This window comes from Peromyscus maniculatus, chromosome 20 (assembly GCF_049852395.1).
Source record: "Peromyscus maniculatus bairdii isolate BWxNUB_F1_BW_parent chromosome 20, HU_Pman_BW_mat_3.1, whole genome shotgun sequence".
Classification (NCBI taxonomy): domain Eukaryota; kingdom Metazoa; phylum Chordata; class Mammalia; order Rodentia; family Cricetidae; genus Peromyscus; species Peromyscus maniculatus.
Window position 1 is genome coordinate 35,578,179 of NC_134871.1, and position 19,595 is coordinate 35,597,773.

Consider the following 19,595-nt stretch of genomic DNA (forward strand, 5'->3'; position numbering starts at 1 on the left):
CTGTACAACCCCGTGCAATAAAACACAAGCTTAAGCAATGACTGCATGTTCCTACTCACTTGAAACTTGGTGGGATGCTGGGACCAGGGCTGGCTCTGACTCAGGGGTGAATGGCCCCTCTGCAGGAACAGCATCTGCAAGTAGCAAGAGGAACATTCTTCAAAATTAAAGTGAGATGACCTTGGACTATTAAATACATAACTGGAGAATCCTGACACCCCAAAGATAAGAGTTCTGAAAATTCATAAGGAAATCATAGCCAAAGGGAAAGAAATGGCTTAGCCATGATCACACAAATGGACAGTGCACCAACACAATGAAATCACATCTCCTGGCTCGTTTCCTCTAATAAAGTACAGTGACAGGATACTTGCAGGTGCTCTTGTCCCATTGTGTTCCCAGCTCGCAGGCTATACTTTCGGTTGAGGTGTGGAGTTTCTCGGTTTGGCCACACAGTCTCACCTGTCTGTGGGCCCCTAGGAGCTGGTGCTTTGGTTGGACTCGGAGTCTGTGTTCCAGCGGTGAGTGTTGCTGAGAGGAAAGGAGAGATGTGAGCATGCATCTTTTCAAGGGAAGCCCAATCTGAAGAAGAAGATACTCCATGTCTCATCAGTGCTGCTGACTAGGCCAGATGCCAATCAGGATGTTTAAGGTGCATGAATAAGTAAGAAATGTAGCCACAATCAAGTTCTTTCTGGAGTATGTATGGGAATGAATGAATCTTATCAGGAACTGATAAAGGGTGATGGGGCCATTGGGAACTTGCCAATATCAGTAAGATTTGGTGACACTGCACAAGACAGTGATGGCACTGACCAGGGTAGTGTGGAGCCCTCTGAGACAAAGAGAACATGGCTTGCTTGTCATTGATTTGAGTCATGGTGTACACATGGACTCCATCCACATCCTGATAAATCACTTGTCAATAATTTTAATAATAGCCTAGGCTCTCAGTTCAACATCTGTCTTTCATGTTCATAAAGTCTTGGTTTTAGGACTACTTCAGGACCTGACCTGTGTTGACACGAATCTGACCTCTGGCAAGCTAGCAAAGCAGCCCTCTTTTCTAGAAGATGAGGGAGAGAGAAAACATTAAGCTGGCAGATCCATTCTGTGGATGAATGAAAAAACTAAGGTTGGGCTGCAATCTGTCCCAATAGATAGGTACCTCATTCAGCAGGTGGCATTGTTGACTATAACGAGAAACATAGAGGTAGTGAGAATAGGCCTCCCAGGCCAAGCAAAAAGACCATGCAAAGACCTGGAGGAGTGAGCAACGGGGACTGTTCTGTGGTTGCAACCCAGAGAATGAACTGGAAAGTGAGGGAGATCCTGGGGAGCCCATGGTCCAGCCTACATTTCTGTAATGCAGTCCACTACTTGTGACCACTCTTCTGCTGGGACTGTGAGTTTTGTGGTATCCAATTCAACACGGCTGTTACCCCATGGACTTCCATGTGAGTGCAAAGATGACTGCTACAGTCATTCACATACAGCCCATAATTGCCAGGATCCCCAAGTTCAAGGGAAATCTGGTCATTTTCTCAGGAGGGAGGGGGTCAACATCATCTTTTGATTTCTCTTCAGGTATTGATAAGACTGTAGCCTTCAGGAAAGAAGGCACTCGTGATGTTTGCTTCCTTGATGGATTTCTATGTAAATCTTGAGCACCTGAGCCACATCCAACTTGTTCATGACTGTCATCTAGTTTGGTTAAATGGCTTTGGGATCACAGAATACTGAAGTGTAAGGGACTGGGGCCATGTGACTCCTATAGATGGCCACCGTGCCTACTGTGGATAGCTGGGTCAGCTTAGAGGAGTTGTAGGAAGTAATTGGTGTCCACATGTTATACAGTGAGTCAAACTCCTTGTAGATGTCAGAGCTCTGACAACTCTCACCTAACAGACAAGAAAGTGGGAACTCAGAGGGAGAAGGAAAATTTCTGTAAACAGTGCATGTGGTAAAGGCAAGACTTCAGTCCAGTTGTGTCTGAAACTGAGAAAGAACTGAGTTCCAAGGTGACTATTGTCCCACTGACCAAAGCAAAGTGAATTTCCCTTAATTTTCCTCTACACTAGTGCAAATGGCTAACAGAGTTCAAATCATCACATCAGGTGTTTATATGATTAAAGGTATACAAGTAACATTCCCCAGATCTCACTATATAGCTGAGATTTTTGTGTCTGAAGTCTGATAAATGTCATGTGCTCCATTCTCTCTCTGTATTTCTTAAGAAATTTAGTCATCTGACAAACTTATATTGAATGCCTCTTTCAGAGAAGCCTGAACCTGACAACGTAAGACGTTAGGGAGAACACATCTTAGAGGGGAGAAATGTCAGCTTCACATTTATTAAAACTACAGCTGTTATGCATGTTATAGCCTATTAACCATGATGGGCATGGGAAGAAGATTCTGTCCACCTGTAAATGTCAGAGGAAAGGATTGTTAAAGTAAATAAAGACATAAATTTTATCTGTGAGAGGAGAAATTATGGACAATTCATGAACATGGGACAAAGAAAATGAAAATCAGGGTGACTATATTTCCCAAATATGATCTGGGAAATATAATGTTAGGATATAAATGTATTTTGCTTTGTTTTATATTTTCTGAGGTTTTATTATATACACACAGGCATGAAATCACATGGATACATATGCAACATAGCAACTTATCAAATTTGATCAGTTTTCTTTTATAGCTCAAGCTCCCCTCATGACCTGATGGCATAAATGTATATGCATGTGTAATTAACATTTATCTTATGTTGCATCAAATGTACATGCTGTGTATGTAATCAACATAGTGCCATTAATACTATAAAACAAAGGCAGTTAGCTTGTCTGGAAGGTTGACTTCCCATGGCCACTGGTCACTTGCTTAAGAGGCAAAGAAAAACCAGGAACTGAGTTTACAGGAAACTAGAAGGAAAGGCTAGGGATGTAGAAAGAGCCCAGGAAAGGGAGTAACGAAAAGTGGTAGAAGAGTAAATATGGTCAAAACATGTTATATGCACATACAGCAATGCCATGCCGAAATCCCTCACTCTGTAAAATTAACATGGAATAGGAAAAGGGGCAGGCTAGAGAGTCCTGTGAAGTAGGGGCATTCATTTATTTTTTTTCATAAAAGAGAATAAAGGATTGGAATAAAGAAAGGAAGAAGAATTTAATTATCATTTATCAAATCACTTATTTATTTTTCCTAATGTCAGCATATATGTTAGATTTCAAACCTTTAGAAAGATATTCAAAACATTTTTAAGTGTAATTGCAAAGGAGGTGAATGGTGTCTCTCACCTGAGGCTATGCTGGACTGTGCTAGTCTGCTGGGTGTGGTCAGTAGCCCAGCAGGATGTAACAGGCTCCCTGTGCTCCTGGGCTGCTGGGCATCTTCAGGGGAGGCTGATGTGGAGGGAAGGCTTGCCCATGGTGGCCCTTTAGATGTGCTATCATCCATGGTCTGGGACAAAGACACAGATACTGTAGGATCCCATGTCTGTCTGTTTGTCACCCATGGTGTTCTGGTTATATTCCCTGTAGCTGCGTGTTGAAAGAGACAGTCATTGGAATTGCTATTCTTGATCTCTTTGATCATGCATAAAACTGCAGACATATAAAATGCTCTCAAAGGGCAATTGCAATGTGCATACATAACACAGAAAATCCAGATGTTTACATTTTACTGTGGACTAGAATAAGTAGATTAAAGTGAATTTTATTTTCTTTGGCAACAAATCAAAAGAAACATCTGGGCTGGAGAGATGGGCTGGTGGTTAAGAGCACTAGCTGGTTTTGCAGAACACCCAGGATCTGTTGTTCCCAGAACCCATACTGTGGCTCATAATCATCTATATCTCCAGCTCCAGGATATCAGATGCCCTCTTTGCCCTCTTCTGGCCTCCACAGGCACTGCATGCATGTAATGCACATACATACATGCAGGACACAGGCACTCATATACATACATATACATACACACACACACACACACACACACACACACACACACACACACACACATATATATATATATATATATATATATATATATATAAAATAAATCAATCTTTGAAAAAAAGAAAAACCCAAACATCCTCTCTAAACCCCTTGGACTCACAGAAAGCTAGAATATATGCTTGAGGATGAGGGGGACCCATCTCAAATGTAAGAGATCTATTTATAATTATGTGACTGGTAAGGCTGGGAGGGTTGTTCGAGGCTCCGAGACCTGGAGGCATTGGTGTGGCCTGTTTTTTTTTTTTTTTTTTTTTTTCACACTGTGAAGCACATTACTTAACACATTTTACATCTGCTGTTTGTTTGTTCTTGTTTTCAGTGTTGGAGATGGAATTCAGGGCCTTGCCTATGCTGTTATTGTTTTTGAATGTGAATGTCCTTGAACAGTTGCTCCCCAGCAGATGGCACTATTTTAGAAAGTTATGGAACCTTAGCTGCTTCCTGACTGTAGATCTTACACAACTGCCTCCTGCTTCTGCCAACATGTCTTGCTCTCTATGGTGGATTATATCTCTTTGGACCGTAAGCCAAAACAATGATCTTCCTCTCTTCCATTGCTTCTTGTATTTGGTTAGAGCAACAAAGAAAGTAACTAATACACCAATCAAGTGCTTGCTATTGAGATCCACCCACATCCCTTCTTTTTAGCCTTGATGTTAAACTGAGGATGATGATGATGATGATGATAATAATAATAGTAATAATAACTCACAGAACTTTCCTTAGTCAAGCTAAATCTTCCCTAATCATCCTTTAAAAATGTTAGGTAGTTTCACATGTTTGTTCCCATGGGAGAAAGTTAAAAATCTTTTCTCTCAGTTTATTAAACTAATCCTGGTGGATGATTTTACAGTTGAGAGTTAAGTGCAGTGCGGGCACAATTGCCTCCTTTAAAGTATCCAAACATCTCATCTAGAACATCAGTTGTCCCTTCATGGATTTGAATGTCCTTACTCTCACTAAAGGTCTGTGTTTTTTTCTTCTATCAATTGGTGTTTTCCTTTAAGGACTATGGTTAGGTGTTTCATGACTTATTTTGCCCCTGACAATCATCTATTCTCATGTTATACTGAAATATTTTACAATTTTATGTAGTTTTCATGATGTAAGTTACCATATTAACCCTTTGTAGCTAGTAGTTGAATGTTACTCCTCTCCAGTGTCGAGACACATCTTTACCTAGCCTGCCTGCCTCCTTTCAATCTTTACCTCCTTGTGGAAGGTCGTGTCTCTTGCTGTGCTGAGTAGGATGCCCTAACTGGGCTCATGTATGAAAGAGCTCAATGTAAGGTGGATCATGACTATAGTGTGTCTTGCTCCTGTCTGTGAGCTTGAGAAAGGGGAAATTTTCAAACTATCCCACTACCTGGAAGCAATGGTGACTTTTGATGAATAAGTGAATTAATGGCTTCTGATGCTTCTGATCCGTTGTTGGGATAGATAATGCTAACTCATACTGGAAGGGATCACTCAGTTTTATATTATTTCCAGATAGGAAATAACAGGTCATTGTGCCTTTTGTGTTTGGTGACAATACTGTTGATATTGCACACAATGTGGTAGAACTGATAAGAAAAATTCTTGACCAGGCACTGCTGGCATTATTTTATGCTAGAGTGGCATCACTAACACATTTTTGGTATCAATACGCAACCAGATACAAATTAACCAATCTGTGCCATGAAATGCTGACCTCATCTTTTCCTGTGAATTCCCAGAGAAAAGACATCTAAGTAGATGTCTTTTGTTGAAATAAAAATATCTTATCTTTATTACTTTGTTGAAATATCTTACTTTGTTGAAATAAAAATATCTTATTCCAGCAAATACTATCTTTATGTGGGATATTATAAGCAGGGGAGGATGAGTTAAGGGTATCAGAGAACTCTTGGTATTGTTTTGAGGCCTTCTTAAGACAGCACATTTCAATATGGAACTCTGTTACCATGAATTCTAGACGCATATTTCACTAGTGTAGTTTCCTACCTTTGATTGACCCTTCTGAACACTGTTATTCTAACCTTACCTGAGGTTGGCTGTGTGTGAGTGGCACTACTCTGTGTGCCTATGGTCCCAACAGGATGTTCTGGAAACATCTCTTTGTTTTCTGTCACCTCTTTCTCTGAAGGAGTACTTGTCTTTGTCCAGGGGAAGGTCTTCAGAGCAGATACCTGCTGCGTGCTCCAGTGTGCAGGATTTGATCTTAGAAGTGACTGCTGGCTTTGGGTTGTGAACCCTGGAGTCATGGCTGGTCCTCTGGTAGTTGCACCTCAAAGGAAATTGCCAATGGCAATGTTAACTTGCTTGTCACTTTGGGCAAGTACAACTGTTGAGTCATCAAAAGACCTTTAGGCAGCAGCTATATAAAGTGCAGATATTATTACTATGAACAGTACCATATGTCACCAAAGGGATGCTTTCTCTTGAGTAAACAATGAGGCTAAATATCTAACTCCACAGAAGCTGTGTAATAAATCACTGTGAACAGATATAAAGTTGTCAGTACTAAAAGTGCCAGACTTTAAGTGTCTCTCCTGATGAGACCTGGGGGCTTCTCCGAGTCTTCATGTTACTCTGAAGCCCCTCAGCTGCTCCATGACTCTGTACTTGTCTCTTCAAAAGTAACGAGGCTCATGCTCTTTGTCTTGTGGGGACATGTAGGGACTGAGGTAGCATCAAGAGAAGTTGGGCATTACAGAAGAAACTACTTAAAAGACTAACCCTCAGCAGGACAGATTGGTAGATTTGTTGAGAGAAATCTATCTAATGCTCCTATTCCACAAGAAATAGGAGAATGAGGTACAAATATTAGGTTGGTTAATGCTCTACTTTGGGAAGATTGAGACAATGCTAGGCCCAGCAATGCGGCTATACGGTAAGAGTTACCCACTAACCTATAGGGTTCCTTCTTTTGGGTGGACAAGACCTAATCTTCAGGTTGTGTTGGATTTTGTTTACCAGGTATCCTTCGGTAGGTACTGTATGTAGGGACTTACCTATGCAGTTGTAGATGACCCAAAATTCTCCTTTCTTCTACCCTATTTCATACGTAGACCTCAAATACCTCACATCACCTAAGCCTTTATCCCAAGAGTCAAACATGGACTTGGTCCTTTCAACTCAACTGTCACCTGGCCAGGTAAGTGCCTATCAGGTATGTCAAGAGTAGTGCCACAATGCAAATATTTCTTTCTCTCCCTGAGCATGAGTACTAAAGAGAGACATGATTGAGATGACTCAACCCTCAGCTCTGTCCTCAGAAGCAAGCAGGAAATGGTGACTTGTTACATGCCTAGTTCATTTCACCAAGTGGCCCTGTCCCTTACAAAGTGAGCTTTCTTCCACAGCATGACCAATAGATACCCTGCACTATCACAAATCAAAGCCCACCACAATGGAATTAGAGCATCATTGATTGTGTTGATCAGTTGACTGCAGAGACACTGATGAAAAGCTTACTATGTGCAGATGTCATGAAAAACACTGAGATATAAAGCAGATGATGGGACAACAGGAGGTTTCCTGCTTTCAAGGTTCATTTACTGAGGAGGTACACATATAAATGTCACTGTGATATAACCTAGAGTAACACAGAGTCCAGATAACATACAGATACTGGGCTGAACAACAAAAGATGGATTTGGGTTGGGGAATCTTGAGGACATGAGAAGAAAGCATCTGGACTGGCCACTGACAGGCTCAGAGCCGTGAAACACCACAAAGAAAGGTAGAACCTCACAGAGAAGACAGAATGCACAAGTTTGCACAGAGTGGTGTAAAAATGTTTTTCTGTTACCAACAAGGGCAGTGATTTCACATTGAATGTAGCAGCATCATGGGAAATAACAAATACACGAAGAAAGCAATGTGTTCTCTCTAATAATGACTCTGGAGCCTCTTCAGCTGACTGTTGGGTTCTATCAAGTAAGGGACAAAACCCAACTTGTATCTGAGGAGCACTGCTCTTGTGGCTATGGATGGATAGCTTAAAGGAATGCAAGCATGTGACAAGAGGCACTTGGTCATAGGCTGTTCTGAAAGATGATGAGGACTTGAAACAGACACACACATCAGGTGGACTCAGGGATGTATTCAGATTCCAGATACTAAGTGTGGGAAAGAAAGAGTTACCAGTGTTTTCAAAAGTAGCACATGGTAATATAGAAGACAGATGATAGTTGTTGAAAGAGGATGGATGGGAAGGACCTCAGAACTACAGGGAGGCAATGACTTTAGACTAAGGACCAAAATTCCAGTAGCTTCAAGAGCCCAGTAGTTAACACAGGAAATAGTATGTAATGCAATAGGGTGCAGAGAGGATTATGGGAGTAAAGAGACAGGTGTCCCTCATTGTTGTCACAGAGAGGAAGATCCAGGGTGGCCAATACTTTTCCCTCAAATACTCCAGAAATCCATTATTTTTAATCAAAGAGAAAAATCCTCTGATCTTAGCACTATCTAATTGAATAAAATTCCTGAAGACAGCATCTCTTCTCTAGTGATCTGAGGCATGGTGGGGTTGGGGGTGGGAGAAGCTCTGGTCTCTTTAATAGTTTATACTTACCCAGAGCATTGGAAAGACCACTGGTAAATGTGTAGTTGATAACAGGGGATTTCTCCACCATCTCCCAGAAGTCAGAAAAAGTCCTTCCTGGAAAAAAAAAAAGAATTACATCATGGAGAAGGAAGCTTCGGTTTGTGTGCTGGAGAGTGAAGCTCAATGCTCAGCCAGAGCCTCCAGGTCACTGCTGATTGATGCTCACCTGACTTCCCCGCCATCACACAGATGAAGACACAATCAGATTCATTGGTCTGACTCACTGTAAGACAAACCGGCACACAACCAAGATTTCACAATAACAACCAGGTTACAGTTTCTAGGGCCAGCTCTAAAGCTACAATGCTCTTTCTGTCTGCCTGGTCCCCCACTCAGCGTATCATGTGTGCTGTCTCAGTGAACCCTCATCACCATACTCCATGGAAAGATGTAAGCACATGTATGCAGGCCTTTAACAGAGCATCCCCAGGGACAAGTGTGTTTAGGAAGTCAGAAGTTTTAGATTTTTTTCAATGTCTCATGGAATGTCTGTACCACACTGACAGAAGAACTGCTCCTCCTCTCCAGTTGCCAGCAGTAATCAGGGAAGCCTGCAGCAATCACATTCATCCAAGCCGATAATCACTCAGCAAAATGTTTGACCCTTTGCACTTTGTAGAATACTGCTGAATCTAGTCCCTTTTTGTCTTTAAAAGGGGAGGGGGAGTCACAGCCACTGCTAGAGTCTGCTGATACCCTACCCGTGCTGATTGTATTGCTGTTGTATTTGCTGTTCAACTTTTGGGACTCTAGGAAGAACCCTGTTTGGATAATGAAGCCACCAAGGAAACTAAACCACACCTAAGACCTAAATAGAGTTTACCTAAAGGTTCCTTTCAGCCTGACCCATGACAGGGCTTAGGATGTGGAAATCAATCAGGCTTGGCTACATTCCTTGAGGAAATGCCAGAGCTCAAACTTGTCAGTCACCTGCAAGATACACACCCGAGAGGATGGAGGTTGACTTAAAAATCTCAGTGAGGTAGCTTGTAGAATTTCCAACAATGTCCACCAGCAAAGCTGTGAAATCTGCAAGACAAATTAGAGAAGCTCTCTGAATTCTGATGTAGAGACACAAGGGGAAACAGATTGCATTTGGATTTTTCTTTTTTTTTCTTCAGATTTTACAATAATAATTCAACTTAATCTGTTAAAGACTATTGATACTCACACACAGAAAAATACTAATTCAAAAAAAGTAAAAGTAAATTTAAGCAAAGAACTTTAGGATCCACTTTTATAATCTAATCTAACTCTTTCTCTGTTAATATCCAAGAGCTACCAAAGATCCCCATCACTTCGTCTAACTTTGTTAGACTATCAAACCCATTCAAGAGGAATCAGGCCCACAGACATGTAAGTTGGAATTTTTAAATGCAGCCAAATTTGATGTTGGGTTGTTAACTACAGACATCAAACCAGACAAGACCTTTACGAAACATCTTTGGGAATGTCTTTAGAGCATGGGAGGAAGTCTAGGAGACTTTGTATAACATTTTAGCTTGAAAAACCATTGAACACTTACTCTCTGAACAAGATTTTAATGGGATCTACAACCAGCACTGTGAGCATCACTAATCAGCAATATTTCATGTTTTTAGATCTAGAGATGGGGCTACCACTTTCTCCTGTTAACTTGGGGCTCTCCAGAGCCCAGAAGTTTTTGGATTCTCTCTCAAGGGGTACATTGTTGGACAAACTTCAGTGATTTCTAGATAGGAAGCTCCTGGAGCCCACTGGATGATTTCCCATCATGTCTCATACAGACACTTCTCTTACTCAGCAACAGGATTGTGTGTTGCTTGCAAGAGCAACCAGACTTGAAAACACATACACGGTAGATGTAGACCAATGCACTGTGATAATCAGTAGCTGGTGGAGCAGGCCAATGCTAGCAGGAGGTGGGCAATGCTATGCATGAGCCTGAGCTACAATGTGATTTTACATGTTTGTGTGGTCATTGGTTACCCTGGATAGGGAACTGCTATATTATGTACCTCTGCAGGAGTTGACACCACTCAGTGAAGAAGGCTGGTGACCATGGGCCTCTTCCTTTCTATTTTATGTTGTAGAGTTGGATGATGTGTACTCTCTCATTACTCTATCAACTATTTTTCTTCTACTTCTCAAAACTCTTCTTATCAGTTTACTTATCTATTACATATCCACAGTGTCTACAGTGTGCCAGGTACTGGCACATTGGAGATTTTTGTGATATAAACAGCAGAAGTTAACGTTAAAAGGGGCTCAGTTACATGGTTCAACATGGAAAGGAATTTGTCACCAAACCTGATGACTTGCATTTGATGTCCAGGACCCACACGGTGGGAGAAGAAAACCTATTCCTGAAAATTGTCCTCTGGCCTCCACACGTGTGCTTTGGCACACTGCTGTTGCATGTGTACACTTCCCCTTCAATCAACAAATTTAAACATATATTGAAAAATACTTTAAAGTTAATGGAAAAGAAAGACTCACAAGTTGAGTAATAAAATGAAAAGTTGGAATCACAGTTTTCATTGCACAGAAGCAGGGCTCTGGATCCAGACGGCAAGGATGGGTCCTGGTTCTGCCCAAGACTTAACAAAAATGATGGTACCTTCCCTGAGTCCTGTAGCATATTACAGATCTTGAATCTGAGCTGAGATTTGTCTTGAGCCAAAAGTTCTTTCCTCCCAAGATTCCTACCACCACTCATACAGGCTATTACTCAGGGGCTTCTGTCCACTTCCTCTTGGAAACTATGTTTACAACTCTTTCATTGGGCTGGAAGAAATTCAATTACTGTTCCTTTGAAGATATTCTTTGCTCCCACAGAGATTTAATTTACTCATTTACTATCAATGGTCAGAGAGGGGTCACGTCTAAGTCCCTCTATATGTAAATAGAAGACAGGAACAATTTTTTGTCTGCCCAATTAGTAATGATTTAAGACTGTCTTTTAATATTCAGTGTGAACAAGGCTGTGGAACAAACGTCCCTCTGAGCGTTGCTGACAAGAGGGTAAACACCTGTAAGATTTCTAGAAGTTTTAGCAAATTGAAATCGCAACAAGATTTGTTTCCCTGTCAGCCAACAATTCCATTTCAAGGGCTTCATCCTAGAGAGATAATTGGGCTGGTGCTTCAAGTGATTCTGCACAGGTGCTCATCACAGCACTGTTTATAATAGTAAAGTTTGTCAGGAAAAAGAGACAGGTAAATAAACCATCACCCTGTCTTTCAGTGAACACCGTGCATCCATTTGAAGGACTGGCCATATTTCTATATACTGCAATAAAATGGACTTTAAGACACACACTCCAAAAGGAAAAAATCCTTACCAACTACAAATCTGATGGAGGATCAGAACATCATTACACCCTCAAGGAATCTTCTTCTTCCAGTAGATGAGAATCAACACAGAGACCCACATCTAGACAATGTGCTTGAGCACTCAGCCCTAAATAGGATGCCATTATCAACCCCCTCCTCTTGACACTTGGAATCTATTTTGATAAATATCATAAGAGCCAGAGGTGGTGGACCATGCCAAGGAAACAATGTTTTTCTGAGGAAAGCACAGCTGATACATGTGAACTCCCAGAGACTGTGCCACGACCTGCACAGAGTCAAACTTGATGAGGTCCGCCCACTGAGAAGGAGCTGTGGACACAAAGCCCCATCCCTAGCCAAGAAGCTATTTACAATTGATACTTTTTGGAAAAGGGAAAAGCAGTTTCCTCCACTGGAGTGTCACTAGGTCTATCAACCACACCCCAGGGCAGACCCCATTCCCAGAAATAATTGGCCTTTTTATTGTTTTTCATTTTGTTTTGTTTTGTTTTTCCTCTTTTTAGTTGGTTGGTTTGATTTTCTTTTTCTTTCTTTCTTTTTGAGAGCGAGAGAGAGCATGATGTTGGATGGTTAGGGAGATGGGGAGGTTCTGGTAGGAGTTGACAGGGGCTGGAGAATATGATCAACATATATTATATGAAAAATATCTTAACAAAACCTGGACAGAGTTAGAAAGTAAGTTTTAAAAAATACACACTCTAAAAATTATTTTTAGCAAGAGAATGTTAAATTTTAGTTAGGGCAAGCTTTTGTTGTTGTTTTTTAACACAACTATATCTTCAAGCCTTCTTTGCAGGGGTGTGGCCATATCACTAAATTCTGTACAAGGGAATGTGAATAGTTTCTACACCTTAAATGTATAGCAAGTGAGTATGCCTTCCAATTCCTTTCACTCTTCTCTTACGGCTGGTGGTGGTAAGCTAACTTGCAGCCTGAGAACAAAGACAACACTTTATGGAAGGCAGAGCAACAAGTTAGAAGGAACTTAGGTCTTTATATTAATAGATTACATAGCTATTTCAAATATTTCCAAAACTTATTAATATAAAAATACCTTAAATAGTTAAGTAGAAAAGGGAAACAGGAGAGGAAGCCCTTTCTTCTTTTTCAATCTCTATTTTAACAAGTAGCCAGAGAGTCCTTTTACAGATATGGCACAAACCTTGCTGCTCCTCTGCACAGGAGAATCACTCTATAGCACTGAGCTCCTGAGCTATTATTGTCCGTATGGTCTACACGCTGCCAGGCATGGGCAGTGCCTTCATTTCCTTTCTGTCCCCAGACTCTAAGTTCCACTAGAACAGAATGGGTCCTCTCTGCTCAGGCCAGGAAGAGTGCTTGGGTAATAATAGATTCTCAATAAAGAATTGTTACTTGAGTGAGGGAGAAATCTTCACTTCTATTTTTCAAGATGTTTTAAACTTAAGAAACATGCAGTACTTTTAGATTATGAAAGTAATATGTTCCACATATTACAAAGCCATCTTAATGAATTCTCTTCCATTTCAAAACACTCCAGTCTTTTTTTTTTTTAAATCAGAGATAATAGCCTTTCTGGTGTCCAAAACATACCTATTTTATTATTGATAACATTGTATGCTGGATACTATTTTGAATTTCTTTTCCCATCTGAACATCCTTGGGAATGTTGTTTTCCTCTTAGCAACTGGCAACACGTACTCATCTGTGCACTATATGTGGCTACTTTACAAAGTTTCCTGGTGATGGATATTTATATTTTCCCATGACTTTTAAACATAAACAATTGTAATAAGCACCTATTTGTGTATAACAGAGACTTCTCTATAGTAAAAACAGACAAGATAATGTGGACACCATTAAGTGTACTAAATATCACTGTGTTATCTTAGTATGAGAAAAAAATATATACTTCTAGAACTGGTCCTGCACCTCACTTGGGCAGCAAAATAGATCTAACCCTGTTGGTGGAGGTGTGGGTGAGCCAGCCCTGAAGTTGTGAGCATGGGAGAGCTGTCCCCATTTCTCATCTGTCTCATGGTGGCATGGGTGGGGGAGAGATACTCTCCCGCCCTCATCAATGAGCCAGGTGGGAGAGCTGGTCCTGAGGTCACAAGAGCAGGAGAGCTGTCTCTGCCTGCCACCAGCTGCAGCACTAAAGTGGACTCAGCACCTCACCTCAGCACAGTAGAGCTGACCCTGAAGGTGTAGGTGTGGGAGAACTGACCCTGAGGACATAAAAGCAGGAGAAATGGCCCTGCCCCTTGCTCATGCTGTGAAGGGTGAACTAACCAAAGCAATGCTGGAGAGCTTATCCTGGTGGTTAAGACAAGGGAGAGCTGGAGGGCTGGCCAACCTTGTGACTACGCAGGTCCAGAACCACAGTTATGTGTTGACCCACCTCAACATCCACTCCATCTGTGATCTACTGGAACATGGCAGGGAGGGTGTTAGTGTACGGACCCACGGCTGTAAGATCTCCATGACACAGGGCAGCAAAGGCATGTTCAGGAAGAGTCCCACTGAGGGCCCAGAGTCTGTGGTGTAGCAGAGACGAGAGGCCTCAAACCAGACTAATGATTATTTTGGATGAATGCCTGAATGTAAAAATCTATGGAAAAAGAGGTTTACTGCATGACTCATTATATCACACTGCAGCTTCCACAAGATTCTCCCTTTCTTACTTTTATTTTCCCATCTTTTCTTAAATGTTACTTTGTTTTATTTATTTATTTATTTTGGTTTTTTTGGGGGGAGAGAGATGGGTGAGATTGGGAGACATGATATGGAGATGATGTGAAAGACACAAAGAATAAATAAAAAGAAAGTTAAAAAAAATACACTCCAAAAATGGCAAAACCAAAATTGGAAAAGCTACAATGGTATGGCAGACTCCACCTACCTGATAAGTCATTGGTCCGATTGTTCAAACAGTAGCAGTACCTGGTAGGGAATTTGGCCGGGTCAACTGTCTTTGGGTTGGAAACTGTGATGAGAAAATATTTCCTCAGTACCATGACATGACACGTTGGCTGGCCCTGAGCGCCTCACCCACCACTCACCATGGGAGAACCGTTATTACTTACTGTTATAGATGGCCACAGAAACCTTGTGAAAGGCAAACGAACTATAAGAAGTGATGCTAAGCACAGAGAAGAATTGCTTGCTGTCTGTTAAGGAGAGAAAGAAGCACAAATACTTGCTGACATAACCTTAAATAAATCAATACTAGCAACACCTGTGATCTCAGCTCTGGGAGGCTGAGAGCAGAGGATTCTGTATTTGTAGCCAGTCAGAGCCAGATAGTAAAATTTTGTCATGAAAAGCAAACAAAAAAATATGCATGAGGAATAATGAATGTAACCAAGGTACAGAATGTATTTATACAAAAAAAAGTCATAAACAGACATCTAGACCAGTAGAACACAACAGAAGACCCAAACAAGATTACATGCAACTATGGTCACATGATATATCTTAGTTCGGGTTCCTTTGCTTTATCAAACACCATGACCAAAAGTAACTTGGAGAGGAAAGAGTTTATTTCATCTTACAGCTTGTAGTCCAATATCCAGGGAAGTCAGGGCAGGAAATCAAGGCAGCAGCCTGGAGGCAGAAACTGAAGCAGAGGTATGGAAGAGTGCTTCTTACTGGCTTGCTCACTCATAGATTTCTCTACCTGCTTTTGTAAAGCACCCAGGGCTACCACCAGCCCAAGGCTGGCACCACCTGCAGTGAGCTGGGCTCTTTCACATCAATCATCAGTCAAGAATATGTACCACAGGCTTGCCCATAGACATCTGGTGAAGGCATTACCTCAGTTGAGCTTTACTCTTCCCAAATTTCCCTAGCTTGTGTCAAGTTGAAATAAAATTAGCCAGTACATATTTGACAAAGATGCTAAAAAACAAACACTAGAGAAAAGACAGTATTTTCAACAAATGGTGCTGAAAAACCAGGACATTCACATGCAGAAGAATGAAATTAGACCCTTGCACAAAAATTAACTCTAAGTGGAGCAAAGATCTCAATTTGAAACCTGAAACACTAAAACTGTTAGAAGCAAGCACAGGCAGTGCCCTGCAAGATATAGCTGTAGGAAAGGCCTTCCTGGATAGGACTCCATTTGCCCAGTGATGAAGGACACAATTGACAACTGGGACTTCATAATACTAAAAGCTCTGAACAGCTAAGAAACAATCAACCAAAGGAAGAAAAAACATACAGATTGGGGGAGAATCTTTGTTAGCTATGTATCTTACAGAGGGCTAATACTGAGACTATATGAAGAATTAAAACAAAAAAATCAAAGAGTAATGAAAACAAATAACCCAATCAGATAATGGACTGTGGGTCTCAGCAGAGAGTTCTCAATAGAACAAATAAAAATGTCGAATAAATAACTCAAGAGTGTTCATCATCTTTAGCAATTAAGGAAATGAAAACTGAAACAACTTTGAGATTTCATCTCACCACAGTCAGAATGGCTAAGATCAATAAAACAATTTAGAGCAAATATAAGCCATTTTGCTTAGGAAGGAAAGAGAAAATCATAAATAAACTTTCAAAGGAGGACTTTGGAAATGTCCTTTTATGTTGGAATGGATCTTAGAACCAATGGATACATCTGTGACAAAACTCCTATACCTAAGGCTCAGGGAACATTGCAGAAGAGGAGGCAGGAAGATTCTAAGAGCCAGAGGAGCTGGAAGTCTGTTGTGAGGATTCTTCTCCTAGCTATGACAGGGGAGTTACACTTACAATAACAATGATATGTCTACCTCAACAGGATCAGAACAATTACATTATTAATAGACATGCTAAGAAGGAAAGGGGAAGCCTCATGGGGTTTTACCCCTAGACAAAGAACTATAGGCAACTAATGATTCCTGAGAGAGTGAGAGATGGAGAGAGGGGAGAATTAACCTAAGGGATGAGGCCCCTAGTTGGTTATCCAGTACAAAGTCATCCCTGAAATCATGTACTCACAAGCCACAATATATTGACTCAGCGAGTTGTCTATCATCTATGTATCTATCTATGTGTAACATAACAATAAAAGAAAAGAGACCATCAGTTTGAGAGGAAGTAAGGGGCAGTATAGGTTGGAGGGAGAAAAGGAAAGGGAGAAAAGTGATATATTTTAATTATAATATTTTAATAAAAATAAAACATCATAACAAACCCATTGTTTTATATATTATTTAAAACATTAATGAAAACAAGATAAAACATAAAAGAAAATGAGAAAAAGTGAAGAAGCTGGGCATGATGGAACATGCCATTAGTCCTAGTACTTGAGAGTCAGAGGCAGGCAGACCTCTGTGAGTTTGAGGCCAGCCTGGTCTACAAAGCAAGTTCCAGGACAGCCAGGACTGCTACACAGAGAAACTCTGTCTCAAAAATAAGAACAAACAAGCAAAAAGTGAAGAAGAAAAGAAAATCAGTATTTTATAAGAAATGCAACAAATGCATGATAAAAGTAAATATAAATAAAGAAAAAATGATTATGAACTGAAACAATAACCAGCATGGCACAATAGCCCAAAAAGTACAAAAGCAGTATGCATAACTTGGTGGTAACTAACAGCTTTAACTGGATATAAGTTCTGCCAAACAAGAAGGAAATCACACTTAGCATTAGAAACCTATGTAATTATTCAGGGCTAGTAAAGTCATGAATCTTGGAGGAGAACCTACAACCACCAGTTTACTGAGCTAGTATAACAAACTAAATTCTGAACATTTATCTTTGTACTCACAAGTAAGTATAGGTCCCATCAAAGAAATGTCTTAATGTAACAGACAGAGATCATTACAGAAAACCACAACTAATCAAAATGCAGAGAACAAGTGACTCTGTAGTTCTTAGCCCCAACTGATAGATCTAGAACCCAACTCTACACCCAAGACTCAGGGATTGTAGAGTAAGAGCGGGTGGAAAGACTGTATGAGGCAGAAAAACAGGAAGTTTGCTGTGAGATGTTGTCTCCTACAACTGTCAAAGAAGCTATGCCCGTGAAGTCTCATCAACATGTCTTCCTAAACAAGATCTGAACAAGGACAACACCAATAAACATGATGAGTTGGGGAATCTCACAGGGCCTTAACCCTAAACAAAAACCTACAGGCAAATAAGGATGGCTGAGAGTAGGAGAAAGAGTCTTCCCCAGGGAAGAGTCCACAAATTGGTTTTACAATATCAAGTGGTAAACCCTGAAATCATAAGTAACATTATATGAACTTAACAGGCTATATTTACATATTTAGGAGCACATACATATGTATCTAACAGCAATTAAAGAAATAGAGGTTGTGAATCTGAGAAAGGGTAGTAGGTGTTCATTGGAAGGATTGGAAGGAAGAAAAGGATAGGATAAACAATGTAATGCAATTGTATTTTAATTTTGAAAAATAAATTAAAAAATAAAAATGATAAAAATTAAACCACACAAAACCTACTATAATAGTTGCCACTCGACTATCTGGTCTACCTGAAAAATCCAGCAGTCTCTAAATGAGCAGCTTGGATGTAGCAATTTCTCCAACAAATTTCCACACACTTAGAAACATAAAAACAAGAGAAGTTGATAATCTCAATGTTATAGAGGCCTGGGAATGTGGATATCCAGAATCCTGAGTTGTTTTAGTATGTGCCCCAAGTAACTTTTACTTGTACATATTGTGTAGCCTTCGGAAATGCTATTCACCTAGTCTTCAATGTTGAATTGGCATTCCCTTCACTCTGCACAGTACTTATTGCCTATGAATTCTCTTTATTGCTTAAGAATTCTGCTTAATGCATTCTTTTTCCTCTCCTTCCACTAGAATATGGATGCCCAGGGCAAGGGCTTTGATCTGGTTTGTTCCTTGTTTTACATTTGAAATTTAGGATAATGACTATCTGGTATGTGGGAGGTGGTCCATAAACATTTACCAAGTAAGAGTAAAGCAGAATATAAATAATAAAGGAAGTAAGGATACACCAGATATCTTTCATGCTCTAGTGCCATTTTGGAAGAATCTTTTAGATATCTATCCTTTGATTCTTGTTATAATAAATTCGTGGATCTCTAATCATTAAATACCTGCTGCCTATAAGTTATTTTACTAGAATCTAAAAGAAAATAAAAACAAGGCTAATTGGAGCAATAATGTAAGCCTCAGAACTCCTTTTGTCTTAAAACAATATGTATTAAGCTATATTAATGAATATTTTTTCTTAGGGTGATACAGTTGTGATTGTAAATGACAGACTTGCACATTCATCATGCTGGCTATGCAGTTTGATTTCAGAATGCTCTCAGACCTCCTGATTTATGCTGATGGATTCATTGTCATCATGTCATCAAACAGGACAACATGCTCTCCATTTTGAACATGGAGACACCGAGATACAGTGGTGTGGTGTGTCCTGCCAGGTCATAGACAGACTAGAAATAAGCCAGTGCAAGAGAAGTTCTGATCCAAACAGCATTGAAATGAGTAGTTACCTTTTAAAGCTCTACTGAGCATCCCATTCACAAGCTCTGTCAGGTTGAGCGCAGACAGATCAACTGACCTTGCTGGGAGTTCTGAAAGAGATTCAAAAACATCTCTGGTGGGATTTTTCTCTGCAACAGAAACAGTTTCTCATTTCCAAAATTAGATCAGAACTTC

At 40.3% G+C, this 19,595-nt stretch overlaps 1 protein-coding gene across 1 annotated transcript in view; it reads right to left on the minus strand.

Annotated features, from left to right (window-relative positions):
- Window positions 1–19,595, minus strand: part of Hhla1 (HHLA1 neighbor of OC90) — a 35,489-nt gene that overhangs the window by 10,402 nt on the left and 5,492 nt on the right. The window contains exons 5-14 of the mRNA XM_015998839.3: window positions 19,430–19,510; window positions 15,023–15,106; window positions 14,839–14,922; window positions 9,568–9,651; window positions 8,789–8,845; window positions 8,590–8,676; window positions 6,052–6,294; window positions 3,306–3,542; window positions 463–531; window positions 60–134 (exon numbers count right to left, since the gene is read on the minus strand). Coding sequence (XP_015854325.3) covers window positions 60–134; window positions 463–531; window positions 3,306–3,542; window positions 6,052–6,294; window positions 8,590–8,676; window positions 8,789–8,845; window positions 9,568–9,651; window positions 14,839–14,922; window positions 15,023–15,106; window positions 19,430–19,510 — 1,101 coding nt within the window. The remainder of the gene's footprint in view (window positions 1–59; window positions 135–462; window positions 532–3,305; window positions 3,543–6,051; window positions 6,295–8,589; window positions 8,677–8,788; window positions 8,846–9,567; window positions 9,652–14,838; window positions 14,923–15,022; window positions 15,107–19,429; window positions 19,511–19,595) is intronic.